This window comes from Plutella xylostella, chromosome 8 (assembly GCF_932276165.1).
Source record: "Plutella xylostella chromosome 8, ilPluXylo3.1, whole genome shotgun sequence".
NCBI classification, from domain to species: Eukaryota; Metazoa; Arthropoda; class Insecta; order Lepidoptera; family Plutellidae; genus Plutella; species Plutella xylostella.
Window position 1 is genome coordinate 8,969,238 of NC_063988.1, and position 22,985 is coordinate 8,992,222.

Consider the following 22,985-nt stretch of genomic DNA (forward strand, 5'->3'; position numbering starts at 1 on the left):
CACTTTTTTCACCAGTGTAATGTTAGTCCCAATGTAATAGGGGGCGGGCCTATTGCCAAACAGGCATTTTATAGGCAAATACGGCAATAAATTTGGTGAATATACGACCACTCATGAAGTTTTGGCAAATACGAATAGCCAAGTGGGTATCTATCAGCATTAGAATAATAACTTCCTTGCTCAAGTATTTAAACCACAGATTAGAAAAATGAGCTTCGCGTTAGCTACGTCCGTAAAAAATGACAGCTGCTAGCTACCAATACACGACGAGAAACGAGTTTTTTTTTGTAATTTATTGTGAAAAGGCTAATAAAGCTTAATTATCTTCGCCTATGATCTTTTATAATAGTTTACGTGAATTAGTGTTATAGAACATACCACGCATAGGGTAAATCTAGGCAATAGTGCATTTGTTTCCGCCTTGAATCTCAGAAGTAGTGCGTTAAGATAAATCAACAACGAAGACCTCAGCAGACATGGCTCAGCTAAACGGATTGATGGACAAATCCAAAGAACTCCAAAAGGAGATTCTTATGGAGAAACTGAGGTCCAAATCGTCCCAGCTCAAGAATTTAGCCGAAACTTCCAAGACTGTTCGCATGGCTTTGATGGTAAGTTTTATGCCAGATTTTTACACTTACGTTGAAGTTATCATTAAGTACAATGTTGTTAGTTCGTAAATCTCTTACAATGTACAATTTAACAGCTTTATTTTGCATAAATACTAATACCCATATAATAAAACATTTAGGTCATCATCCAACATACTTTATTTGTCACAACCACATCATAGATCACACAATAATTGTTCCCAGGACAAGCGCTGGGGCGTGGACAGCGTGGACCGCATGATCCTGCAGAAGTGCCTGGACAGCCTGCAGCACTGCATCAAGGTCAGCTCGCTGCAGAGCCTCATCGAGCGGCTGGAGTGCCTCTCGCGCCAACTCGGGTTTGTGGTTTGCATACTGATAAAATTAAAAACATATTTTTAACACTGATACATACTTACAGTTATATCTAGCAGACTATAGTATGCAAAATTTATTGATAGTCAGCAAAAGAATCACAGCACTACATCCTAACTAATATTATAAATGCGAAAGTAACTGTGTCTGTCTGTCTGTCTGTCTGTTACTCTTTCACGCCTAAACTACTGAACGGATTTGAATGAAATTTGGTATACATACGGTCTAGACCCTGAGAAAGAACATAGGCTACTTTTTATCCCGGAATTCCCACGGGAAAACTTTTTAAGGCGCAGCGAAACGCGCTGGAACAGCTAGTAATATATAAAAGTAGTTTGGTTCTAGCATTGCAATAGTGTTATGGATTACCAAACTTGTATTTGAATTATTAGATTAGATTAGAATTCTAATGCTATGTTAATTTTCGTTTCAGATTAAAATTTGTAGTGGGCACCTCAGGTGTAAATCTTTTCATTTCATCTGACATGTTCTATTTGGAGATACTGGTTGAGCCTTCAGGATCTGTGAAGGATGTTAAAATACATCATGAAGGAAAGGTAAAGCATTTTATAATTTGTTGTAGCTTTTTATATCAAAAGAGTGAATTGTTTAGGACTCATTAGTTATAGAACACAGCTACTCAAAAAACCTCACAACTGAAGTTCCTTAATAATTTACATAAATTGTAATCATTGATCTGTAATACTATAGATAGAGCATGATCAGATTCTTCAGATTAGGTGTTCCACATGGAGAATACTCATATCATGTGTACACATGAATAGCATCTGCAATAGCTTAGCATCAGTCATTAGGTGTTGTGCTTAATTCTATTGTGTAACTAAAAAACTAAGGTACAAGCATTTTACTTATTTTTTTAACCACATTTTAAAGTGAATTACTGTACAATATTACTATATTCTTTCAGATTGAGCCGCAGAGCTGCGAGGAGCTGGTCTCCTGTATCTCCCGCGGAGACTTCGCGGACTTCACCGCCCAGCTCGAGGGGCTCACCGCCGTCTATCAACTCAATGCACAGAAGAATGTAAGTTTGTTTATTTATTTATTTATTTATAGACACTTTATTGTATACACAAAACAAAGACAAAAACATGAAGACAGAAAAAGTAAGAAGTACACAAAGGCGGGCTTATTGCCAAGAAGCAATTTCTTCCAGCCAACCCTTGGTTGGTGGAAAACTAAAGTGATATTCACACGAAACTCTTTTATACAATAATAAAAATAAAATAAAAAACAATTTAAACTAGACATAGAACTATACTAACGACTAACATGTCCAAAATATACCTATAAATTAGAATGACTAATGCCTATTTATTTAACCTACTTAAATAATAATAATACATACAGATACACATATAAAAAAAAAAAACTAAAAGACAAAAAATACCTACTTAATATATACCGACTAACTATGTTAATACATACATATATAATATATTATATACATAAATATTTATTGTACTAATACTAGCTTTAAGTTAGTATTACATTAAGCAATAAGGCTGCTAACCATTTAATTATGGTGTTGGATGCTATAGCCAGCTCCTAAAACTTTAGTTCTTCCACTGTAAAGCCTGCTCCATACTCTCTACGAGAGGTTTTATCTCGGGTCTCGACAAAACTATTCACTATTCAAACTACTGGCGAGCTCTGCCGAATAGAGCCTCTACACTCTTGTATTCGCTACTTCTCGTGTAGTTTTGTCAATAGTCTGAACTGCCAGCTTAGGTATTCATGATAACTGGAAAATAAGACTAGAACTTTAAAAAGGTGTTTATTTACGTCAATTTGTCAATTCCAGGTGAAATGCAAAGCGTTCAGTGCACTGCAGAGTCTGGAAGAAGATATGTGCACTCTGAAGCAGCTTCAGGGCTACCTGAAGGACCCGTGGGCGCAGGTGCACAAGGGACCCATCGGGTTTCTGAGGAAGAGGCGGGGAGGTCTGTAGCTCATTCATTTCATTCACTCTTCAGCACATTAAAATCTACTGCTGGAGGTCCATTCCCAAGAAGTGTTACAACACTCTGCCGTCGACCTTCTTTATCCAGTCACTACCGGCTTCTTTGTATGGTTGACACTATGATTCCCTGTTTGTGTTCTCCACTCGGGAACTCTTTTACCCGGTCATGGATCCTTTGGGATATATGGTGGACCCACTGTCACTTCTGCTTGCCAATTTTAAAGGGCTATGGCGGTTACTTTAGTTCTGTTACTAATTCTGAAGTCATCCCTTCTCCCCACGCAACAGGGCACGCGATGCGGCTAACCTACTTCGTGTCGCCCTACGAGCTTCTCGACAAAGACAAGGGTCTGCTACCACTGACAGCTGAGCTGCTGGAGACAGGCAAGCCGGCGCCGCCCGGGGGTCCGCCGTCGCTGGTCGCGCCGTCCCACACGCCTATTGGTCACTCGGCGCTTGTGCTGTTGGAAGGATCGTCGCCCAATAAACTGCAGTTACAGCCGATCATCACTAATGGACAGAGGTCTGGAAAGGGGTGAGTGCGTCCTATTTAAATAACAGCTGTAGTAAAATAGTATTTGAGTTCCCTCCCTCTAAGACAGTGCTACATGGATCATTTGGTGATGATAACATTATGATAAGATGGTAATAAAGATGGATGATTATGTGTGTCTTTATACGTTTAAAAAACAAAATGGCGATGTAAATTGTCCTGATTTGCTACATAATATTTTCTTCCCATTCTTCATGGAGGATACAGGATCAAAATTGTGATGTGGACCTCTATTATATTAACTACACTGCAAAAGAAGTCATTGTAAAACACGTCAAAGTCAAACTTTACCAGACCAGCCAATACACATCACCAGTCGTTCTAAACCCGCTCTCCTCCCCAGATCCAACGGCCCAGTGTACGCTCCACTGGTAGCCCAGAACAGCGCCATGTTGCCGGCTTGCTTCACGCTGCGCCTGTCCGAGCCGATGCCGCTCTGTGCGGGCCTCGCCAAGCTCATACAGGCCACCACTGAGGTGAGGTTTACATACATACATACATACCTACATAAATATGCTCCCGACTGTAATCCCCGAAGGGGTAGTCAGGCTACTACTGAGGTACATTGCATTTTTTATCCCTACTAGCTGTTCCCGCGAGCTTCGCTTCGCCTTAAAAAGTGTAACCGTGGGAACCCCGCGATAAAAAGTTGCCTATGTTCTTTCTCAGGGTCTAGAGTCTAGACCATCTGTATACCAACAAAAATCATTCCAATCGGTTCAGTAGTTTTGGCGTGAAAGAGTAACTGACAGACACACTTACTTACTTTAGACACACTTATATTAGTTAGGATGCAAAGAAGGGGTATTACAAAGTGCCACTGGTAGCGCAGAACAGCGCCATGTTGCCGGCTTGCTTCACGCTGCGCCTGTCCGAGCCGATGCCGCTCTGTGCGGGCCTCGCCAAGCTCATACAGGCCACCACTGTTTGTGGTATTATAGATCCGTTTTTTGTTTATTTCTTTAAATTAACACACTATGGAGGCGATTCTAATTGCAGCACATGAAATTTTAACATTCTGTCACTGTCAAAACTTAAACAGCGGCAGCGTCACAGATTGCATAAAAAGTACAATTTTTGGACCAAGAATTTTGACAGCTTTAGAAAACTCCTCTACTATTCTAAATAAGAGCTAACTGTATGCCGTTCCTTTAGAAGTCAGCCAGCAAAGCCACCTTTAAAATCTCCTACATAAAGTCTTGTATCCTTTACAGGTGGAAGTGGCTGGTGACTGGGCCAATGCCAAGCCGATGCTGAGTCTCGTCGCTCAGGAAGCATACAACAAGCTGACTCCGGGGAAGACTGTTGAACTCAACCTGAGTAAAGGACTGTTCGTGGTAAGTAAAAGGACTGAGATACCTATTCCTAATCTGATAAAAGTTTCACCACAGCTCCGCTAGAGGCGCCACTGTCTAAGAGCGAAAGTTTCTTATATGGCAGCTTAATGTTTTAAGCCTATTTTAGAGATACCTCCTACTCTCACTTTCCGAAGACTTCTGCCACTAACCCCACCTCTCTCCTTCCAGAACCTACCAGACCAGAGCCACTGCTACTTCCTGTGCCCGTCGCCCGCGCTCACGGGCTGCGTCACCCGCTCGCTGCCCTTCACCCGCCCCGCCCACGCCCCGGCGCTGCTGGCCCGGCTGCGGCAGCAGGCGCTGTTCAACACGCTGCTGGCGAGCGCCGTGCGCGCGCAGGGGCGACACGGTCAGTGACACGGCGACATGGTCAGTGACACGGCGACACGGTCAGTGACACAGGTGACACGGTCACCCGCTGTATGTCACGCCATGCCGCGGAGCAAGTAGTGTCAACAACTGACGATACGCCACTAGCCAATCTTGTCACCACGTGATGTGTGATACCCTATAATCTAGGACAATCTAGGTTTTGTGTTTGTCACCGACACTATGTATAAGACGTTCATGAAATTAACCTGCATTATCTCCTTACAGCACTAGACCTCGAAACAGTCCTAATGTTCGAAGTCTCAGCCCTCTCCTGGCAACACATGTCCGTCTCTCTTTCTCACCCACTCGACGAGAGCATGGCCACAGTGGAGCTGGACCTGTCGGAGCCGGCGGCGCCGCGAGCCTCCGTCTACACTCTCAACTCGCCCCCGAGCGAACCCGTGGACGAGTACATCACTAGTGTGCTGCAGAAGAGCCACTCTATACCTATTACTATGAGGTTAGTTTATAAATCATAGACTGCTGAATAGATCGGTCTCTTTGCCATATTTTAGGGATACAAGGAAAGCGTCATTTGTTCAATGATTTTGTGTCCGGCAAAGCTGATTTTTTTATACCGATTTGCTGTTTGATTAGAATTCGTCGTTAGAATGTGGATTTTTGAACGCAGGAGGTGAAAATGCTAAAGGTGTGTGCGGCAATACTTTAGGTATCTTATTAGTTGTTTCTAATATCATAATAATGTAGATGTCATTCTTTTCCAGGGCACTGATAAAGATCTGGGAGCGGGAAGCGTCCGCCAAGCAGATGAATGGAGGATACTCCGCTTTGGACAGCTCAAATTTTAGCTTAGGTATGTATGTTTTATATTTGTAATTTTATACATATATCATTGTTAAGTTATTAGTTAGTTAGTAGCCTTACCACAAAGCGTCATTTTACAATAGCAAACATTCTATTATTGTCTGCGCTTACGTTGTTTAGCTAAGAGACAACTATTATATATGTATTTATGATTTCAACAACTTTAGTCACTAAAATCTGTACTTATCTCTCAACTGTATGGTCGACAGATGAAAACTGTTTTAGGTTCTTTTGTTTTACAAACTATAGCCACTTTCATTGTGTTCTTTGTGTACTATAAGGTACAGACATCCCTTGGATGCTAACCATTGTAACTTTTACCTTACACCGTGTTTATGAAGTACAATTCCCGTCAGGCCTGGGGGGCTTGGACCCCGGGGGCGACGCGAAGCCGCCGCACGGCCGAGGCCTCTTCCCCTCCAACGTCAACCACCCGCATCAAGGTAACTACATATACAATACAATACACTTTATTTACACCAAGAACAACAATTACTTAAAAAAAAAACAGTACCAAGAGCCGGCCTTATTGCTCATAGCAATCTCTACCAGATGACCTTTGGATGGACTATACTAATTTTTTTTTACAAACGAGTTTTGAAATTGTTTAACTGCGTTGCTAAGTTGCTATTGGTATACGTAATTTATTACTGCGTTTCTATTGGTCCTAACAATGACCCATCTCACTCTGTCAATATCGGAAATGTTCGAGAGACATACTCAGTGCTCGTTTGTTTAAAAAACTTACTTATTTTATTTATTTATTTATTCACACTTTATTGTACACAAAAATAATTTTTTACATGGAAACATTTAAAAACGTAGCTAATAATTTGCGCACAAAGGCGGACTTATTGCTAAAAAGCAATTTCTACCAGCCAACCTTTGATTGGTGGTTATCGGTTGTATGTAATTGTAAGAGAAAACTCCATGTTACTTTTGATCACTTTTATTTTCACCAAGAATTACACTTACATAATTATTACAATAACACTTATAATGAAAATAGATAAATACATATTACCTTAAAAATAGTGGCAGCAGTTACAGTAACCAAAACACAGATAAAATGTAGAGATGTTGCTCCATGAGCGACTGACAACAGACTAAACGAGAATCGGCCTGCCCGACTCTTTTATACAGAGAGTCGGGGAAGCCGTTTAAAACAAGATCGCTTTTAATCTAAGCTTAAACTTTAAAAATACATATAAATATTACCTTAGACATATATATGTTGAAATATATCTTATTTATAGGTATGTAGATGTAGAGATTACGTAATGATCGCTAACAGCTCGGCCATCCTGCACCAGCGAGTCCCTTCGCGTTTAATAATTATCTGTTGACATTATAGGAAAGTACACGAAAAAAAAAGAAAATTAAAATGGCAAATGTACTTCCTAGTCTTAAAACAATATTGATCCTCAATTATAGTCATATTATTCATAGAGATTAGTTTTTAGTGACCTTATCGTAACATATTAAGTAAGTAGGTACATACATACATTCTTATTTTGTTAACAATTTGCTTAAGCAACTACAACCCCTAATTTACATAGAAATTTTATTATTTAACCTTTAATATTACAGCCAGTTTACATATGAGTTTCGGCTATATCATATACATTTACATGCATTAATCATTTTAATAACAAACTACTATGAAATTACAATATAATCAAATACAACATTGATTAGCTACTATAACTTATTACCTATACAGTGGTATAGTGGCAGACCTGAGCCTGAACCTGAGTGTCAAAGTTACAAGCTGTTGGATTAATTTACAATGAATTGGGCATATTAGGTGATTAACAATGAAGAATGATTTCATTATCTTTAAATATTGTCACTCTCATTCTCATCTGACTCGGCACTAGATGAGTCAAGGCTTCTATTAAATGACGTTTTCATGCCGACGTTGGCCACGCTTGCGGGTCAAGGGTGTGTCCTCTACTAGGTACCGGTCGTTAGGTAAGACTTTAAGGATTCGGTATGGGCACTGATATTTTGAGGCTAGAAATGAAATGAAATGAAATCGTACTTCTCTTTGTATGCTAACTAGATCGCCACTACTGTATTTTTTCTGGGTAGATGTTTGGAGTCGTAACGGATTTTATCCTTATTTTGTTGCTCTACAATGCGCTTTGCCGCTTCATTTCGCACCTGAACTAAATTATCAGCCTGAAATGTCTTAGTAGCTTCTTTGGCGTCGCTTAAAACGTTTTCTGAAGTGCTGTTTATATTGAAGCCGAATAGTAGTTCCGAAGGGCTCTTACCTGTAGTTTTATGCATTGTGGTGTTAAGTCCGATTTGAGTTTCTAGTATGTATTCGTCCCAGTTTTTATTGTCTTTATTGTTAGCTTTAGAACTGGACTAACAAACGCCCTGCACCATTTGTCAACTTATACTCGCCTGGTAATAGGTAGTGTTCGTTACCAATAGTTCCACGAATCGTTCCGTTAACGTACACTTGCCCCGTAAAACTAGTACGCGACTCTACAGGTACAGCGACTATCTGTCCTGGATCCATAGTGACATTGTCTTGGGCCATTAGGAATATTTTCTTAATGGTGACCTTTTCGAAAACTATCTGATCGGTGGTTTTAATTATAACCAACCCAGGCTTTTCAGTGAACGAATGGCCCAATAATACGGGATATTTTAATGCTGCGTCATTTACGACTAATACTTCGATGCTTTCGGTTATGCCTTGTACTGTTACATCAGTATTGCATTTACCTAGGGTCTGGACGCAATGCCCACCTATTCCTCGTAATGCAGGCAGCCCCTCAAAAGTCAAACTTAAATTAAGCCGCTTAGCCTCAGATTTCTTTATTAATGTGCATTGGCTCCCTAAATCTACCTGGCAAGTGATTGGTTCATTGTTTATCTCTATATCAAAACGTAGTTTAAAACAAGACTCATTTTCTCAATTTAAGACAGCTACCTGTTTTCCAGAATTCTTATCAGTATCTTTAGTTTGAGCGGTAATTGGTTTCGTCCTACAATACAAATCTAAGTGGCCCCGTCTATTACAAGAATTGCACTTTGCCAGTGGCTTAGTGCATTTGAAGCTCTTATGGCCAACCTCATTGCAATTATGGCAAGTAAAACTGGTCGGAGCATTTGTTTTATTAGCTTCTGCAAACTCTCTATTATTGCTCTGATGTTGCGATGGAAGTCGCCTATCTTGCCCCGGTTTGTTTCCGACGTCTCGAGCAGTTTCAGTCTTAACGGTTTTAAAGTATTTGGGCAGGTCTTCTGGCTCACGAAACCGTGCTGCCTGAGCTCCGACTCTAACCGCGCGATCCTCTACTCCATTTAGCAAACAGTCTACCGCCTTACGACCACCTATACCACATCTGTTAAGTAGGTTAATTTTCGCATAATAATATTGTTCGAGGGATTCACCGTAACGCGCATGCTTGCCCAACATTTCTATCAGAATTTCGGCATAATCTTGTCTACAGGGAAACGACTCCACAAGCTTCCTTTTCCACTCCGCCCATGAAAAAAGGACAGTATTTAAGCCCTGATACCACGTTTTAGCAACACCGGTAAGTTTGGGGAGTGCGAAATGGATGATTTCACGCTCCTCCCAGCCATAGATCTCCGCGCATTCTTCAACTTTAGTCAACCATGTGATTATAGTTTGATCTCTACTCATTGGGTCAAACTCGGGGATTACGTTGTTTGAAGAGAGCTTGTGAGTCGTTTGTCCTTTGACATTAGTTAATATATCTAGGAATTTATTTAATATTTCATTGGTAGAGTCCGGTACGTTACTACCAGGGGTATGTCGGACCGCGCAACGAGAGAGCGCGCGAGATCGTCGTCGTTTCAACAAACGGTGGACTTGACTATCAATACTATCATTACTACTACTCCGTCGGCGACGTCGTCGTCCCTCCCTCGTTGCGTGGTGGTCACCTGAACATGAATTTGTAATGTTCTTACGTTTTATGCTTCTACTACGAGAACGGCAGCGTGACTGACGTGGAGTTTCGCGACGTCTTGATCTTGATCGTTCTTGATTGACAGTTGGTATTTTTGAACAAAGTATGAGAGAATCGGCGTCATTACTGCGCCTGTCTAGTTCCTCGGATGAATGTCTACTTATTGACCTTAAAGAGCGCTTGTGGGTTTGCCTCTTGCTGACACGACTCCCTTCCGCTCCCTCGCTCAGAGCTTTTGCGGGTTTGCCCGTTAATGAACGTGCTCCCTCCCGCTCCCTAGCTCTGGGCGCTTGCGGACTTGTCTGATTTGCAAGAGACTCCCTCCCACTCTCTCGCTCAGAGTGCTTACGGAATTGCCTGTGACTCACCAGACTCCCTTCCGCTCCCTCACTCTTCTGATCAGTCCGCCGCCGTGGAGACTGCCGTGCATGGTCGCCATTACTGCGCCTACTGCTTATTGGCTCGCTCTCCACAGAACTGCGACTGCCGTCCGAAGTGCGGACCTCCATTTGCTCTCTGTGGACTTATTTTTATGCATTAAGATAAACACTGTCAGAATTACATCATATTTACTTACTAGTAAAACGCAGCGTCATCTTAATTAAATATTATTTCATGAAATTAAGATTTAATAAGGCTGCTTTCAATTAAACATAGGTTAAGCAATGTATAGCATAATATTATATAGCTGTTTTGAAGCTGGTAGTAAAATCATGATTTAATTTACTTTAAGTTGGTACTTACAAAAATGGGTGTAGGTTATCAAACTGTTCATTTTATACCTACAAAAGTGCATCCACAAAAATCTTACTACTGATAAATAATTTTCTGAACTGAAACCGGTAATAGATAATTTTATAAGGCCTGACTACAACTAATAAATAATTTTCAGGAGCTCCCTACACTACACCACTACACCTACATAACTATATACCGATATGTGAGTGGATAGTCGCAGTCCAACTACAAAGTTCATGAAAATAAAGAGTGCGATTTGCAAAACAAAATGCCTGTCATTTTCAATTATTTAGTTATTATAGTTAAATATATGTTAAGAATGAAATGTTTATTGATAATAAGTTAATATTTGAAGTTAATAGATTTGTACTTAAATAAAGAATGTGATATATCAGTTAAATACCGTCATTTTTTTATGATTCATTTCTATTTAATACTTTATAGATGGACTACAACAACAACACATAATTTGGGAAATATATAAAATAAGTTAAGCAAGTAGGTACGCGGTTATAAATCCAGGCAGGAGCAGGTATAGCAGGAGGCAGCCTCTGAATTAGATTAATAAACGGGCATGGTAATGTTTTACTTAAATAGCCATTAAATTTTATTTGGCTCTACAATTTCCGGTATGTAACCAGTGTATCATTTGTTGGTCTTCTAATAAATAAATATATAAATTTTAGGTGAGAAGGATTAAGTAACAGTTATATGAGAAGCAGGTTTGGTTGTTGAATATTGCTGATATCTTAAAAAATTATATAAATAAAGTATATTATAATTATTATGTTTTATCATTATCCCATGGTGATTTGAAACTAAAACTGTCATTCAGAATAAGAATCCTATTAACTTCCATTGAAAGCACTCGCAAATTAACTTATACCTATAAAAAAATAAGTACGTAATCCATTCTGGAGAGTTGCCCCAGCCGAATTGCAAACTCATAAGGCAGCTATCTATTGCAAATGCAAGCAATGAAACCAAATTAATTTACAATAACAAATTGTCACTAATAGGATAAAAACAAACTGTACTTACATGTTGTGCACTTCCGTTAGTCGCAATTTTCGCATGGAGCCTTTTCTTTTAGTGAAAATTTAAGATTTTTCGTTCGTGGGCTAGGGATAACGATTAAAACAAACGCCTAATCGCTATCCCACTTCTGAGATGTAAGAGAAAACTCCATGTTACTTTTGATCACTTTTATTTTCACCAAGAATTACACTTACATAATTATTACAATAACACTTATAATGAAAATAGATAAATACATATTACCTTAAAAATAGTGGCAGCAGTTACAGTAACCAAAACACAGATAAAATGTAGAGATGTTGCTCCATGAGCGACTGACAACAGACTAAACGAGAATCGGCCTGCCCGACTCTTTTATACAGAGAGTCGGGGAAGCCGTTTAAAACAAGATCGCTTTTAATCTAAGCTTAAACTTTAAAAATACATATAAATATTACCTTAGACATATATATGTTGAAATATATCTTATTTATAGGTATGTAGATGTAGAGATTACGTAATGATCGCTAACATAATGTAATGTAAGCTCTTAAAATGTACAATAATAAATTTAGGTATATAAACAATCACAAAAATAACAAATTTAATTTAAACTAATAAATGGGATATCTACCTATAATTTTAATCATGCCTAAACCTTAAACAACTACCTATATTACAATAAATACAATAACTAATATACTTAAATTATAATACATATACTTACAATATATAATATTATAATATAATACATAAATATATATTAATTATTAATTCATAAGTTAGTGAGTGTAGGAAAGTAGCCTCCTCGAGAGTCTTACCAACTGCTTACCTTATACAGGTGGATGCTAAAATGGTAAAGATATCCGAAAAGGTGTGATCCTGAGCACTGATTACAAATAAGTTTGTCTGGAATCATGAAAAGCATACTGAACAATTATGATTCTAAAACTTTTGAATGTCCATGAAACAAAAATGCTTCTCGATAGAAACTTTATTGCTCACGTATCTTTTTCCTTATGTGTTTAGTAGAAAAAAGTTGTACAGAATGCCGAGCTCCATTTCGGCTTACTTTACCACTTTTGCAACTCTCTGTATCTACAGTTTTCCACTAGTCTACTTTTTACTAGACACACCATAAAAAACAATACGTACTTTGTATAGTTCCATTTATTGGGGATATAATGGCTTATGAAGGGCTTAGGTTTTTAGCCCCATAAGTGTTTTATAACCCTTTTATCGCTGAATGACTAGTAATCATTGTTACGCTCATATAGCACGTTAATACGATATGGAATTTGGTTTCCAATTTGAGAATGACACATCAAAATTGAATGACTTTTTATACAAACAACGTTAGTACAATTTTTTTGCAAAATGGGGATTTTAGTGGTCTATTGTATTTTCAATAACAGCGATAGCGACCTTTTGATTGTGATATTATCGCTTTGAAAATAAAGAGAGAACCAATAAACCATACTATACACTCTGCAGTACATAACTACATATTCTTCAAACACTAACCCACCTTTTCCCCATTCTCCCCAGGTGGCGCGTACCTCTCAGAGTCTAAACACCACATGTCGATGATGTGCCAAGACCCGGTCGACATCAAACCGCAAACAGACGACAGAAAAACCAAGAAGCGAAAATCGGACAATGACCCCTGGTCCGCCTGTCAGAAGAAAGGCAAACAGGCGATGTGCGAAATGATGGACAGTGACAGTGAAAGCGACAACTCGGAGGCTTTCGTCAATGAGGACGACACGACTATGAATAGCTCCAACTCCAGTGTAGAAGAGGGGGGCAGGGCATCGTCAGTTTCTCAGACGGAATTCGCGTCGGATCTAGAACTTTCTGGGATGGACGCGACGGATGCGCTGAGCTCGCAGGATAATACGTTGAGGGCCCCTTCCGATATGGAGAACTCGAATGATTGCGATGTGGAGGATATGATCAGGTATGAATACTGTTACTTTGAAAAAGCCCAGTTGGTTATATTAATGTTTTTCGTAGAACGTAAACCCGCGACTAGGTTTATGCTGCATTTACTGCGGTGTTATTTCTATATAGCAAACAGAAAAGCTATTCCTACTTTATACCACTATGCTATAACACTTTATATTGATGTCGTAACTAATACCAGACATTTTGTTACGCGTAGCTTATACCTTTCTTGTTTTGTTCCAGGAATTCTTTTCAGAAGTCTGATCACAAACGGCAAAAGTTGAAAAACAAAGATTCGGAGTCACGAAGTAGTAAAAGTACTTCGTCCCTGCTTCTGGACCTGACTGACGGGAAGCCATACATGCCTTCGTCTGTCAGCATCACGCCTATAGGCACCAGTGCCCCTAACACCCCTACTGGTTCCACCCCTAATATATCCTCAATGCTGTGTCTAGATAGACGACCAGGTATTGAAATAATTCCTATAACAGCCGCTGCCCCCACCGCGTTACCCAGTTCTATCACCATAACACCCATTACGTCATCGCAAGCGAAGTCCTTAGACGATCGCATAAGGTCAGAGAAGAAAATGAGTCGATCAGGTGAGGAAAGGAGCAAAGAGAAGAAGAAGAAACGTCGCAGGGACGACCCCATGGGACCACCTGAAAAGGTCCCGCCCAAACAGGATCCGTTGACAAAGCCAGTGTCTGTTAGCATTAAGCCAACAGATGGTTCTCCGATGCGGGCTACTTCCCCAAACTCGTTGCTAAGGAAGTTTAGTCCCAGTCCAACTCATGGACGCTCAGTGTCTATTACGAAGTCTCCTAGCCCGAGCTCTGTTAAGAGCATTGGCAAGCCTTCAGGCACGTCGAGCCACCACAGCAGCCCGCGTCACTCGCCCGTCCAAAACTCGCCTAAACACCTCCCAGGATACTCCAGCCCTAAGAATCATAGTGTGTCATCGCCCAAGCATAGCTCATCTAGCTCCGGCAAGCCGTCAATGTCCACACTCAAGTCCGCCACGGCATCGCCTTCTGGCAAGTCCACACCAACTGGATATGATCTGTCGAAGAAGTCGTCAAAAGACAGCTACAGCTCCAGCTCATCTTCGTCAAGGGATAAAGAGAAGAAGCACTCGGGTCTGTCTTTTTCCAGCTCGTCGGGCCGAAGCAGCCCGAAGTTAAAGAACCCGGCCAAGTTGAAGCAACTGGAGATCACGCCCATTCCGGCTGACCAGCCAATCAGCGAGCCGCTAGTGTCCCCGCCCAATGTGGAGGTCAACAAGTCCAGCGCCCCGAGCCAGGCCCGGAATAGAAAAGGCTCGTTAAGCGCAGTTATAGACAAACTGAAATCAGCTCAACACGTGGTCCCAGACGCCGACGTAGCATCATCCAAATCCGGAAGCTCCTCATCTAGTGTCAACAAGTTTTCGGATCCAAAAAACTCATCCAGCGGCAGCGCCAAGATCAGTGAGAACAAAAACCAGGAGTACATGGTGAAGCCCAGCTCTGATGGTATGAAGATCACAATAAACAAGACCAGGACGAAAGAATCTTCTAGTTCAAGTTCGAAGCTCTACAGTAGCTCTAGTTCGTCCAAACAGTCCTCACCGCAACTGACGCCGCCGAGTCAAGGATCCCCCAAGACCCACACAGGGCTAAAACCAGGAGTCCTTAGTGGACCAGCGTCTAAGAAGACCCAGGTTATGCAGTCCTCAAAATCTAGCTCAAACCCAAGCGGCACTCCACCTAAAAACTTAAGCCCCTCAGACTCCAGTTCAAATTCGAGTAGCCAACCCAAAGTGCCTTACTCTAAATCGTCCAGCTCCAGCACAGGAATGAATTTAACCAAGTCTGGTTGTAAATCCAGTTCAGGATCGCCTAAGAGTAGTAGCTCGGATATATCAAAGGTCGTCCGCGACAGGGAAAGAGAAAAGGCAAGGACAAAGCTTATGAGTGGTAATTCAGAGAAGTCTATATTCTCATCCAAATCTGAACGCCACTCCAGTCCCAGTGGATCCCGAGATGAGGTCGATGGTGATAGGTACAAAAGCTCCAAAGAAGCATCAAATTTCCTCGTAGAAGGCCTTATCAAGCCTCTGGATACCAGCAAGTTTCAAATACCGAAGCTAAAGAATCAATCCACTCCAGACAAGAGCAGTCCTGTGGGCTATGACAACCGGTCTCTAGTGAACGACTTCCCAAGGAATCTAGACCAAACCAAGTTTCCGTTCCCCCATTTTCACAGTCCCAACGCTAGGAACGAAGATCCAGTACAAAAGTCAGCGTATCCACTGAACGTGCCTAAACCCCATCTAGGTTCCATGAGCCCTAAACTGCCGACAAACAAAGACTTACCAATAGAGTACACAAAAGCGGTAGCGGAAAGTATATCTAAAGGGGAGAGTCCGCAACGGAAAGAGGACTCAAAAGAGGGTTATTCCGGATCGTATCCGCTGCTGCCTCTAGACTTCAAGACTGACATGGCTAAAGGGTTTGCTGCCCCGAAGGGTTCGGAGGAGCGAAGCGGAGCGGAGTCGAGTATGAAGCCGCCTGCTAGCGGGGCCGTGGCTAGAAGCGGGGCCACCACGCCCCACGAAGCTGCAGAGATGTTGCTAGACTTCTCTTCCTCCAGCAGTAAAGTGTCAGGGCTAGTGGCAGTTCGGCCAGTCTACCCCCCCTCCCCCGCGCCGTTGGTGGCCCCTTCCCCGCACTCCAACTCCCCCTGTATCACCGATGACGAGCTCATCGATGAGGGCCTGGTTGGGCCCGGCAAATGAGCCCCACCGACAGACAAACGTAGCGGTTCAGCTCGCCATAGATTTCTACGGAGTAGGTGAGAGTTTTAGATTTGTGGCAGCACTGTCGTAAATGGCTAATTAGGTAATTAGGGGAGATATATGCAAATTTATATAAAAATGATTATGAAGACTTTAGAGTTGACAGTGGCGCCACCGATAAGGAGCTTTACATAATATTTAATGAATGAGACATTGTAAAGGTTTTAATCTGGTTTAAAACTATGAGTTTAAGAGGTATGGTACAAACGCACTACCAAAGTTGAGTGAGGGAGTGCAAGTCGGTATTAAGTTATACCAGTATTCCTAACCTAAGCGTTGCTACACTTCCAAGCGTTCAAATGTAACCCTTACTGCGTACGAATTAAAGACGGGCCAATGCTTAAAAATTAAGTATTACTTCTGGCAAGTCCACAACACAAAGTATACTCTCTAGTGATCTTACGCTTTGTAGCGTTTTTTCTCGTTTAGGTATTTCATGTGTAATCTTGTTCATTGTAACTGTTATATTAAGCGATGATTAGGCACGTATATGTATAACTTAGGTAGGTACATTTAATAGTCTAGGGAGTGAATTTATAACCTATCAGTTCATTTAAAACCAAAATATTCGAGCGACGTATATTGTTCAAAGACCAGTAAAATTATATTAAAATCTTATATCTATAAATGGAATATGTATATATTTAACGTAAATATTTTTGTAATATGTATTAAATAATGGAACTATATCTGCATAATAAAATAGTCATGAATAGGTATTTGGAGGTTATAACTGTAATTTTCTCGTACATGATACATTTTTCATAATATTTTATACAGTGTACGTGTGCTTTTGTTGTTGACTGTACCTCAAAATCATGGGCCAAGAACTTGAACTTTATTTTGCCGACGCTATCTTATCATTATCCGTCTGGCCGTTTAAGCTTTTTATCAGAATTTCCTGTATTCGAAGGACCTTGACTTAGGTATATATGACTGTAAAATTTATAATCAAAATCGCGAATTATACCTTTTAGGTAATACCTAATCTAATAAATATACTTACCTACATTAACGAGATTAACACCATAAATGTGAATAGGTACCTGTTATATTTCTATAGCTGATATAGATTGCTGGTATTTGTTTACTATTTTATTAAACCAATCAGCTTATTTAGAAGACAGGAAGGCGCTTGTAATCTTTAATTACCTATTTAAGATCTGTAAAAAAATTATCACAGTGGATAGTAAATAAATATGGCCATTACAAAAATATCATGCTGATGCTCTACAAGTCTACAGGTTTTAAAAAAAATTGTATAATAAGCCGAAATGAGATGACTCGGGGGTTATTCTAAACAACATTTTTAATTCGCGATATAAATATTTGGTTTTCTATAGACACTTTGTCAGCTTACGTGGTTATTTCTTATTTACTGTACGAAGTTTTTTTTTGGTACATAACGGCGATCTCAGTCAGTCCCTTTTGGCTTACTATACAAATTTTTCGAACCCTGTATATAAACGAATTGTGAAACAAATATGTAAATAGTATACATTGTATAAGGTAACTAGGTGTTTTAAGTTCAATCTGAGGTATTACTGATTAATTTATCTGCAGAACGATAAAAAAAATAGGTATTCATGGGTGCAGTTTTTTTTACTATTTAATTCTGCTCTATACCTAACTAAAATATAGTTTTTATTCCAGTCAACTCATGCGTACCTATCTAAATAACGTAACGGTTTACTATCACCTGTATAAATACTATTTATAATTAGTTAAGACTATATTTTTAAAATAAATACCTATATAAGTATGAATCTATGTTTGTTTTTAATTATAACTACTTACCTACCTGCAGTCTGTGCAGTATAGTGTGTTAAAGAAGTTTTAAATCAAACGACATTTTATTAAAAATATTATTTTGTATTTACTAGTTGATTACAAGCTAAGGCAAGAGTATAAATTATTTATATTTTAGCATGGGTGTAGAGAGCTGGGCCGGTAGTTGTTGTAGTAATACGGCTGGTATCTGTAGTAGGGATTGTAGTAATAGTTCTTCACCAACGACGGATCTCTAAACACTCTCCTAGTGCCGAGTCTCCTCCGTGCGTCCTGCTTCTTCTTGTTTCTCTTACGGAGAGAGAACCCAGCAGAGATACTCGAGGCGGCCGCTGGCTCCATCATCTCTTCGTAATCAACCAATGGGGTTAAAGGTAGCCTTTTTGGCACTGATATCGCCTCTAAACCAACCAATGGGTTTGAAGCAAGACTTTCTGGTAACAACATCTCTTCTAAACCAACCAATGGTGTTATTGCTGCTGCATTTGGCACCATCATCTGTTCCAAATCAATCATTGGGTTGAGCACTTCTTGCACATTGTTGGCGATGTAAAATTGACCTAATTCTTCTGGTGTAACGTCAGATTTAAGAGGGACATCGATGATTTCTTCAATCTCTATGTCCACTGCTCCGTTTGGTGCGTCTTCCTTGTTTTCAATGATAACATTCTTGTGACTCTGTTGTGATTCTTCTTTGTTCGTTTGAGCTGCGGATGTTGACTCATCGATGGAGGAGGTACTCTCGTTGTTTATGTTTTGTTTCGCCGGCTTCGCCTCTGCACACAACAGCACCACACACACCAGCCATATCAATCGCGAGTCCATTTTGTTCTGCAAGAGAAAAGAGCTCTTTACGGCTGTCGGTAGAGTTGTGAACAAATGAGGCGGGTTTTATACTTTTTGTATAAAAAAAATGGGACAAAGAAAGGGGTCCGTTATTCGAAGAAGACACATCAGTGTTTGTGTTATTAATTAGAGGGTAGATGCGAGGCTGCAGTGCAGACAAGGTCGTACTCGTGATCATATTAGGAGACAGTGAACTTCAAACCTCTACTAGGCAGACTATGTCATAGTTTCTGGGCCAGGCATTACTGACCTGGTTTGTATGATTCACCTACTTTTGATCCGAACTATGTTAGGCAGGTATTACTAGTTAATAAGGCAATACAATGTGTAAGACGTAGCTTCCTGTAACTTTTTAGTAACTGAAGGTTTTTTCATATTACCTACCTATATCCGGTGAATATCATTTATAGTGTACCAGAAATAACCGGGGCAAAATTCCTAAGAAGACGGAAAATAAGGCAATAGGGAATATGCGTAATTTTTTTTAATAACTACTTTTATTGGATAGTTTTACATCACTTTATTATAGTAAAAAAAAATTCAACGCCAAAATAAGTAATTTAAGGAATTTTAAATAAAGTTAAAAAATTACAACCATCACGACCACTTTGAAATTCCCGTCAGGATGGCGGGCTGTCGTGACGTCATAATCGTTTAATTTCACGGCTCAGAATAATGAGTCCCGTCAGTCGGCATAGATTTTTTACCTAATCAAGTAATCACAGAGTACTTTTGTATTTTCAACAAACCAATGTTGTCATGGTAACAAACGAAAAAGGAAGTGTATAAAGTGTGATCAGTGGCTGTTTTGTAATGGTAATAAAGTGTGACCAGTGGCTGTTTTGTAATGGGAGCTCGTAAATAGCTGCTAGTAGCTCTTTTGAAATGGGAGCGCGCAAACCAGAGGACCTTTGTACACAATATTACGCTATTATGGCAATATGAATATAAAGTAATATTTGTATTGTATGTAAGTACTTACTGTAACTTTGGTTCTCAGTAAGAGAGACTAGGGTTAGTGGGTCATTCTATTCTATTATCTGTGGGGGTGTAAGAACCTGCACCTGGCTCTCTTGAATGGAACCATTGTGCGTATCTCAAAGGTCTAAACCCCCTTATCTAAACTATCGAATAAGAGTATAAAAATATATGCATATTCCCTAATATTTGGGCACACGGCTCTCGACTTTTCAATAGTCTTTGCTGTCCTTTTCCGCAGCTGGCCACAGTTTACTCGTTCATACTGCGTAATAAATTTAATGTGTCCAGTTCTTCTGATTACGAGAATTCTTCCATAACTTAATTTAGAAAAAAATAACAACTTTTGAAATACATATACTAACGACTGCCATTATAACCTAAAAGTAGAAAGAGCAACTTGTGTCATGTTCATGTCATAATACTTACAATACAAATTTAATTTTATTGTGTTGCAATATGGAGCATATTTGAGTGGCTCGTTGACTAGCGAATGGCTGTTTACGCCTCATTACAATAGAACAACTAGTGGCAGCCCATACACTACCAACAAAAAATATAAAGAGTCCTAAACTTTGCAAACAAACAAGCATATCAAACAAGAAGTGGAGAGGTTATAGGAGGCTAGGATCTACTCGTATTGGAAGAATTTTTATGTGATCCATCGTATCTGATCACAACGAGCATCACAAATACTCGGTGACATTAACATTTCTTTGTTTACACTTGACATTTATTTAACTATACGCAAACGCAAAGAAGTTATTATTCTGAGATTGATATATAAAGAATTATGACGTCACATCCGCCCTAAGAAAATGAGTGACGTTTCTCGGAAGTTAGAATTTACCGAAGTTTTTTTGTACTTTTCAACTTTATTTACTTGCTCAAAAATAAATTATAATCAAAAATAATGATGGAGTCGTAGTTATGGAACAACAAAGATTATTATAAATAATATTTGACCTTTATTTGAACCACTTGCATATTCCCTATTAGGGAATAGATTACTTTCGTGTAAGACTTCCGTATGGAATTAATTGCCCCCAATTCGTATTTGGAGCTTGACACTCGTGAGTACTCGTGACCCAAAAGTATGTCAGCGGGATTCTTTATTTAGTAATAATCTTTGGTAGGCACTAGTCACATATAACTACTGGTAAAAATAACTGGCAACTGTAATTTCGTATATGTAGGTATTTTTATAGTCATAACTACATTATTCATTTAATTGATGCGTATGGGGGGCTGCTTGCTTTTAAAATCCAGCGAATTTGTCACCTAAACATCAGCTAACACGGGTAGGTACTTTTATGTGTAGAATATAATAGCTACTTTACTTACACTACTGCCTCCTCACTGGGCGCACGCAAGGCTGGGGGCAGACCACGCGACCGCCAGCCGTCTTGTTCCTTCTAGCAGCTTCTTCCCGCCGCTCCTTGAACCTCTTCATGGCAAACCTCGGCATAAACGGGTGCTGGGCCTCCGCCGTCTCCAAGACCTCAAACTCTTCCTCATTCACCTCAGTTCTTGGTTCTTCCAGCGGTTTACTCATCACCAAAGTGGTGAAGATAAGCGCGAATACCAACATTAACAGGTTAAGTTTGAAATCCATTTTAGTTAGTTGATCTTTAAAGGTATTTTACAGAATTTACAGTTATTTTCAGGTCTGTATTTCCGGTTATGTGGGATTAATATGACGTTGTACGAGGAAGCTAATGCCTTTATATAGCTGTGCCTTGGATGAGGCGATGACAATGACACACATACCATGCACTTGTTTACAAAATCGGTGTTTTAGGAAACACATAACGGATTTTCAATTATCGCGACCTATGCCGTACTTATAGTAGTGACTGGTTCGAATTTATACTCGTACTTACAGTGAAAGTGTCGACTGTAAGATTACCTTTAGGTATATAGGACCTTGCTATTTAATTCTGTGCAGGAGTTTTTTAGTCCTTAGGTTCACACCGTTGGACAGAATATTCGGTATTTCTATAGTTTCCAAGTACAAAGAAGTTACAGAAGTACCTATTCTGGTTCATTTAAAATCCTGTAAAGCTTGGGAATTTCAGGGCTGTGAAAGCTTTTGATTAAAAAATATTGTGGGTACCTATAGGTACATATATGGCATGGTTTTATGTAATAAACTAATAACTCAATAAAAATGAATAACATTGACCCTTCAGAGATAGAGCGCTGTCCTTCCGATATCTAGGCGTAATTGTTAGGTTGATAGCTAGACCCCTACACCTGTAAACGTTTTACTTATTTCAGTTTATATGGGAGAGGCTTATACACGGGTTCCGCTCATCTGGCATAATCTTTATTGACCAAAACTCATTTCGCATAACTCGTATGGTCTAAACTTTTTTGGCCGAACCATCACTTTGCCAAGACTTATGTGGCATAAGGCTCGTTTCGTCTAAAACTCTTTAGGCACAATCTTTAAACACCTAAGTTTCGTTTGCTCAAATTTATGTTCGTCTATACCTATGTATAATCTTGTTTCTCCTAATGTTATCTTAATAAATAATATATTAAGTATGTAGTAAATGTACAAATTGTGGTATTTTTCTCCTACATCCCGAAAATCACGATATTGTATGATCAAAAAATCGAAAGTTAACGACCAATATAATTATTACAAACCCCATGAGATCGAAACCTAAAAATAGGTGCGACGACGAGCAAAGCGAGGAGGAGCGTGTTAGGTGCACATGTTCATCAAAACCAAAGCGGAGCGCAGCGAAGCGGAGCGGAGCGTTTTCCAAACAGCGGAAACAATACAAGGCACCAGTTTGCGCTATGTA

The 22,985-nt window shown here is 39.8% G+C and overlaps 2 protein-coding genes across 2 annotated transcripts; one reads left to right on the top strand and one right to left on the bottom strand.

Moving 5' to 3' along the window:
* The first annotated feature begins 233 nt into the window (after window positions 1-233).
* On the top strand, window positions 234-18,324 carry LOC105388311 (mediator of RNA polymerase II transcription subunit 1). The gene is made up of 14 exons (XM_048622397.1): window positions 234-611; window positions 816-949; window positions 1,399-1,522; window positions 1,894-2,010; window positions 2,791-2,929; window positions 3,238-3,484; window positions 3,846-3,978; window positions 4,717-4,839; window positions 5,029-5,209; window positions 5,458-5,692; window positions 5,958-6,046; window positions 6,414-6,500; window positions 13,320-13,731; window positions 13,962-18,324. The coding sequence occupies exons 1-14, from the start codon at window positions 477-479 to the stop codon at window positions 16,495-16,497; spliced, it is 4,692 nt and encodes a 1,563-aa protein (XP_048478354.1). The 5' UTR covers window positions 234-476; the 3' UTR covers window positions 16,498-18,324.
* Window positions 18,325-18,408: 84 nt separating this feature from the next.
* On the bottom strand, window positions 18,409-21,873 carry LOC119692984. Its single transcript, XM_048622396.1, has 2 exons — window positions 21,514-21,873; window positions 18,409-19,176 (listed from the first exon to the last, which is right to left on the bottom strand). The coding sequence occupies exon 2, from the start codon at window positions 19,168-19,170 to the stop codon at window positions 18,481-18,483; it is 690 nt and encodes a 229-aa protein (XP_048478353.1). The 5' UTR covers window positions 19,171-19,176; window positions 21,514-21,873; the 3' UTR covers window positions 18,409-18,480.
* Between the last annotated feature and the right edge of the window lie 1,112 nt (window positions 21,874-22,985).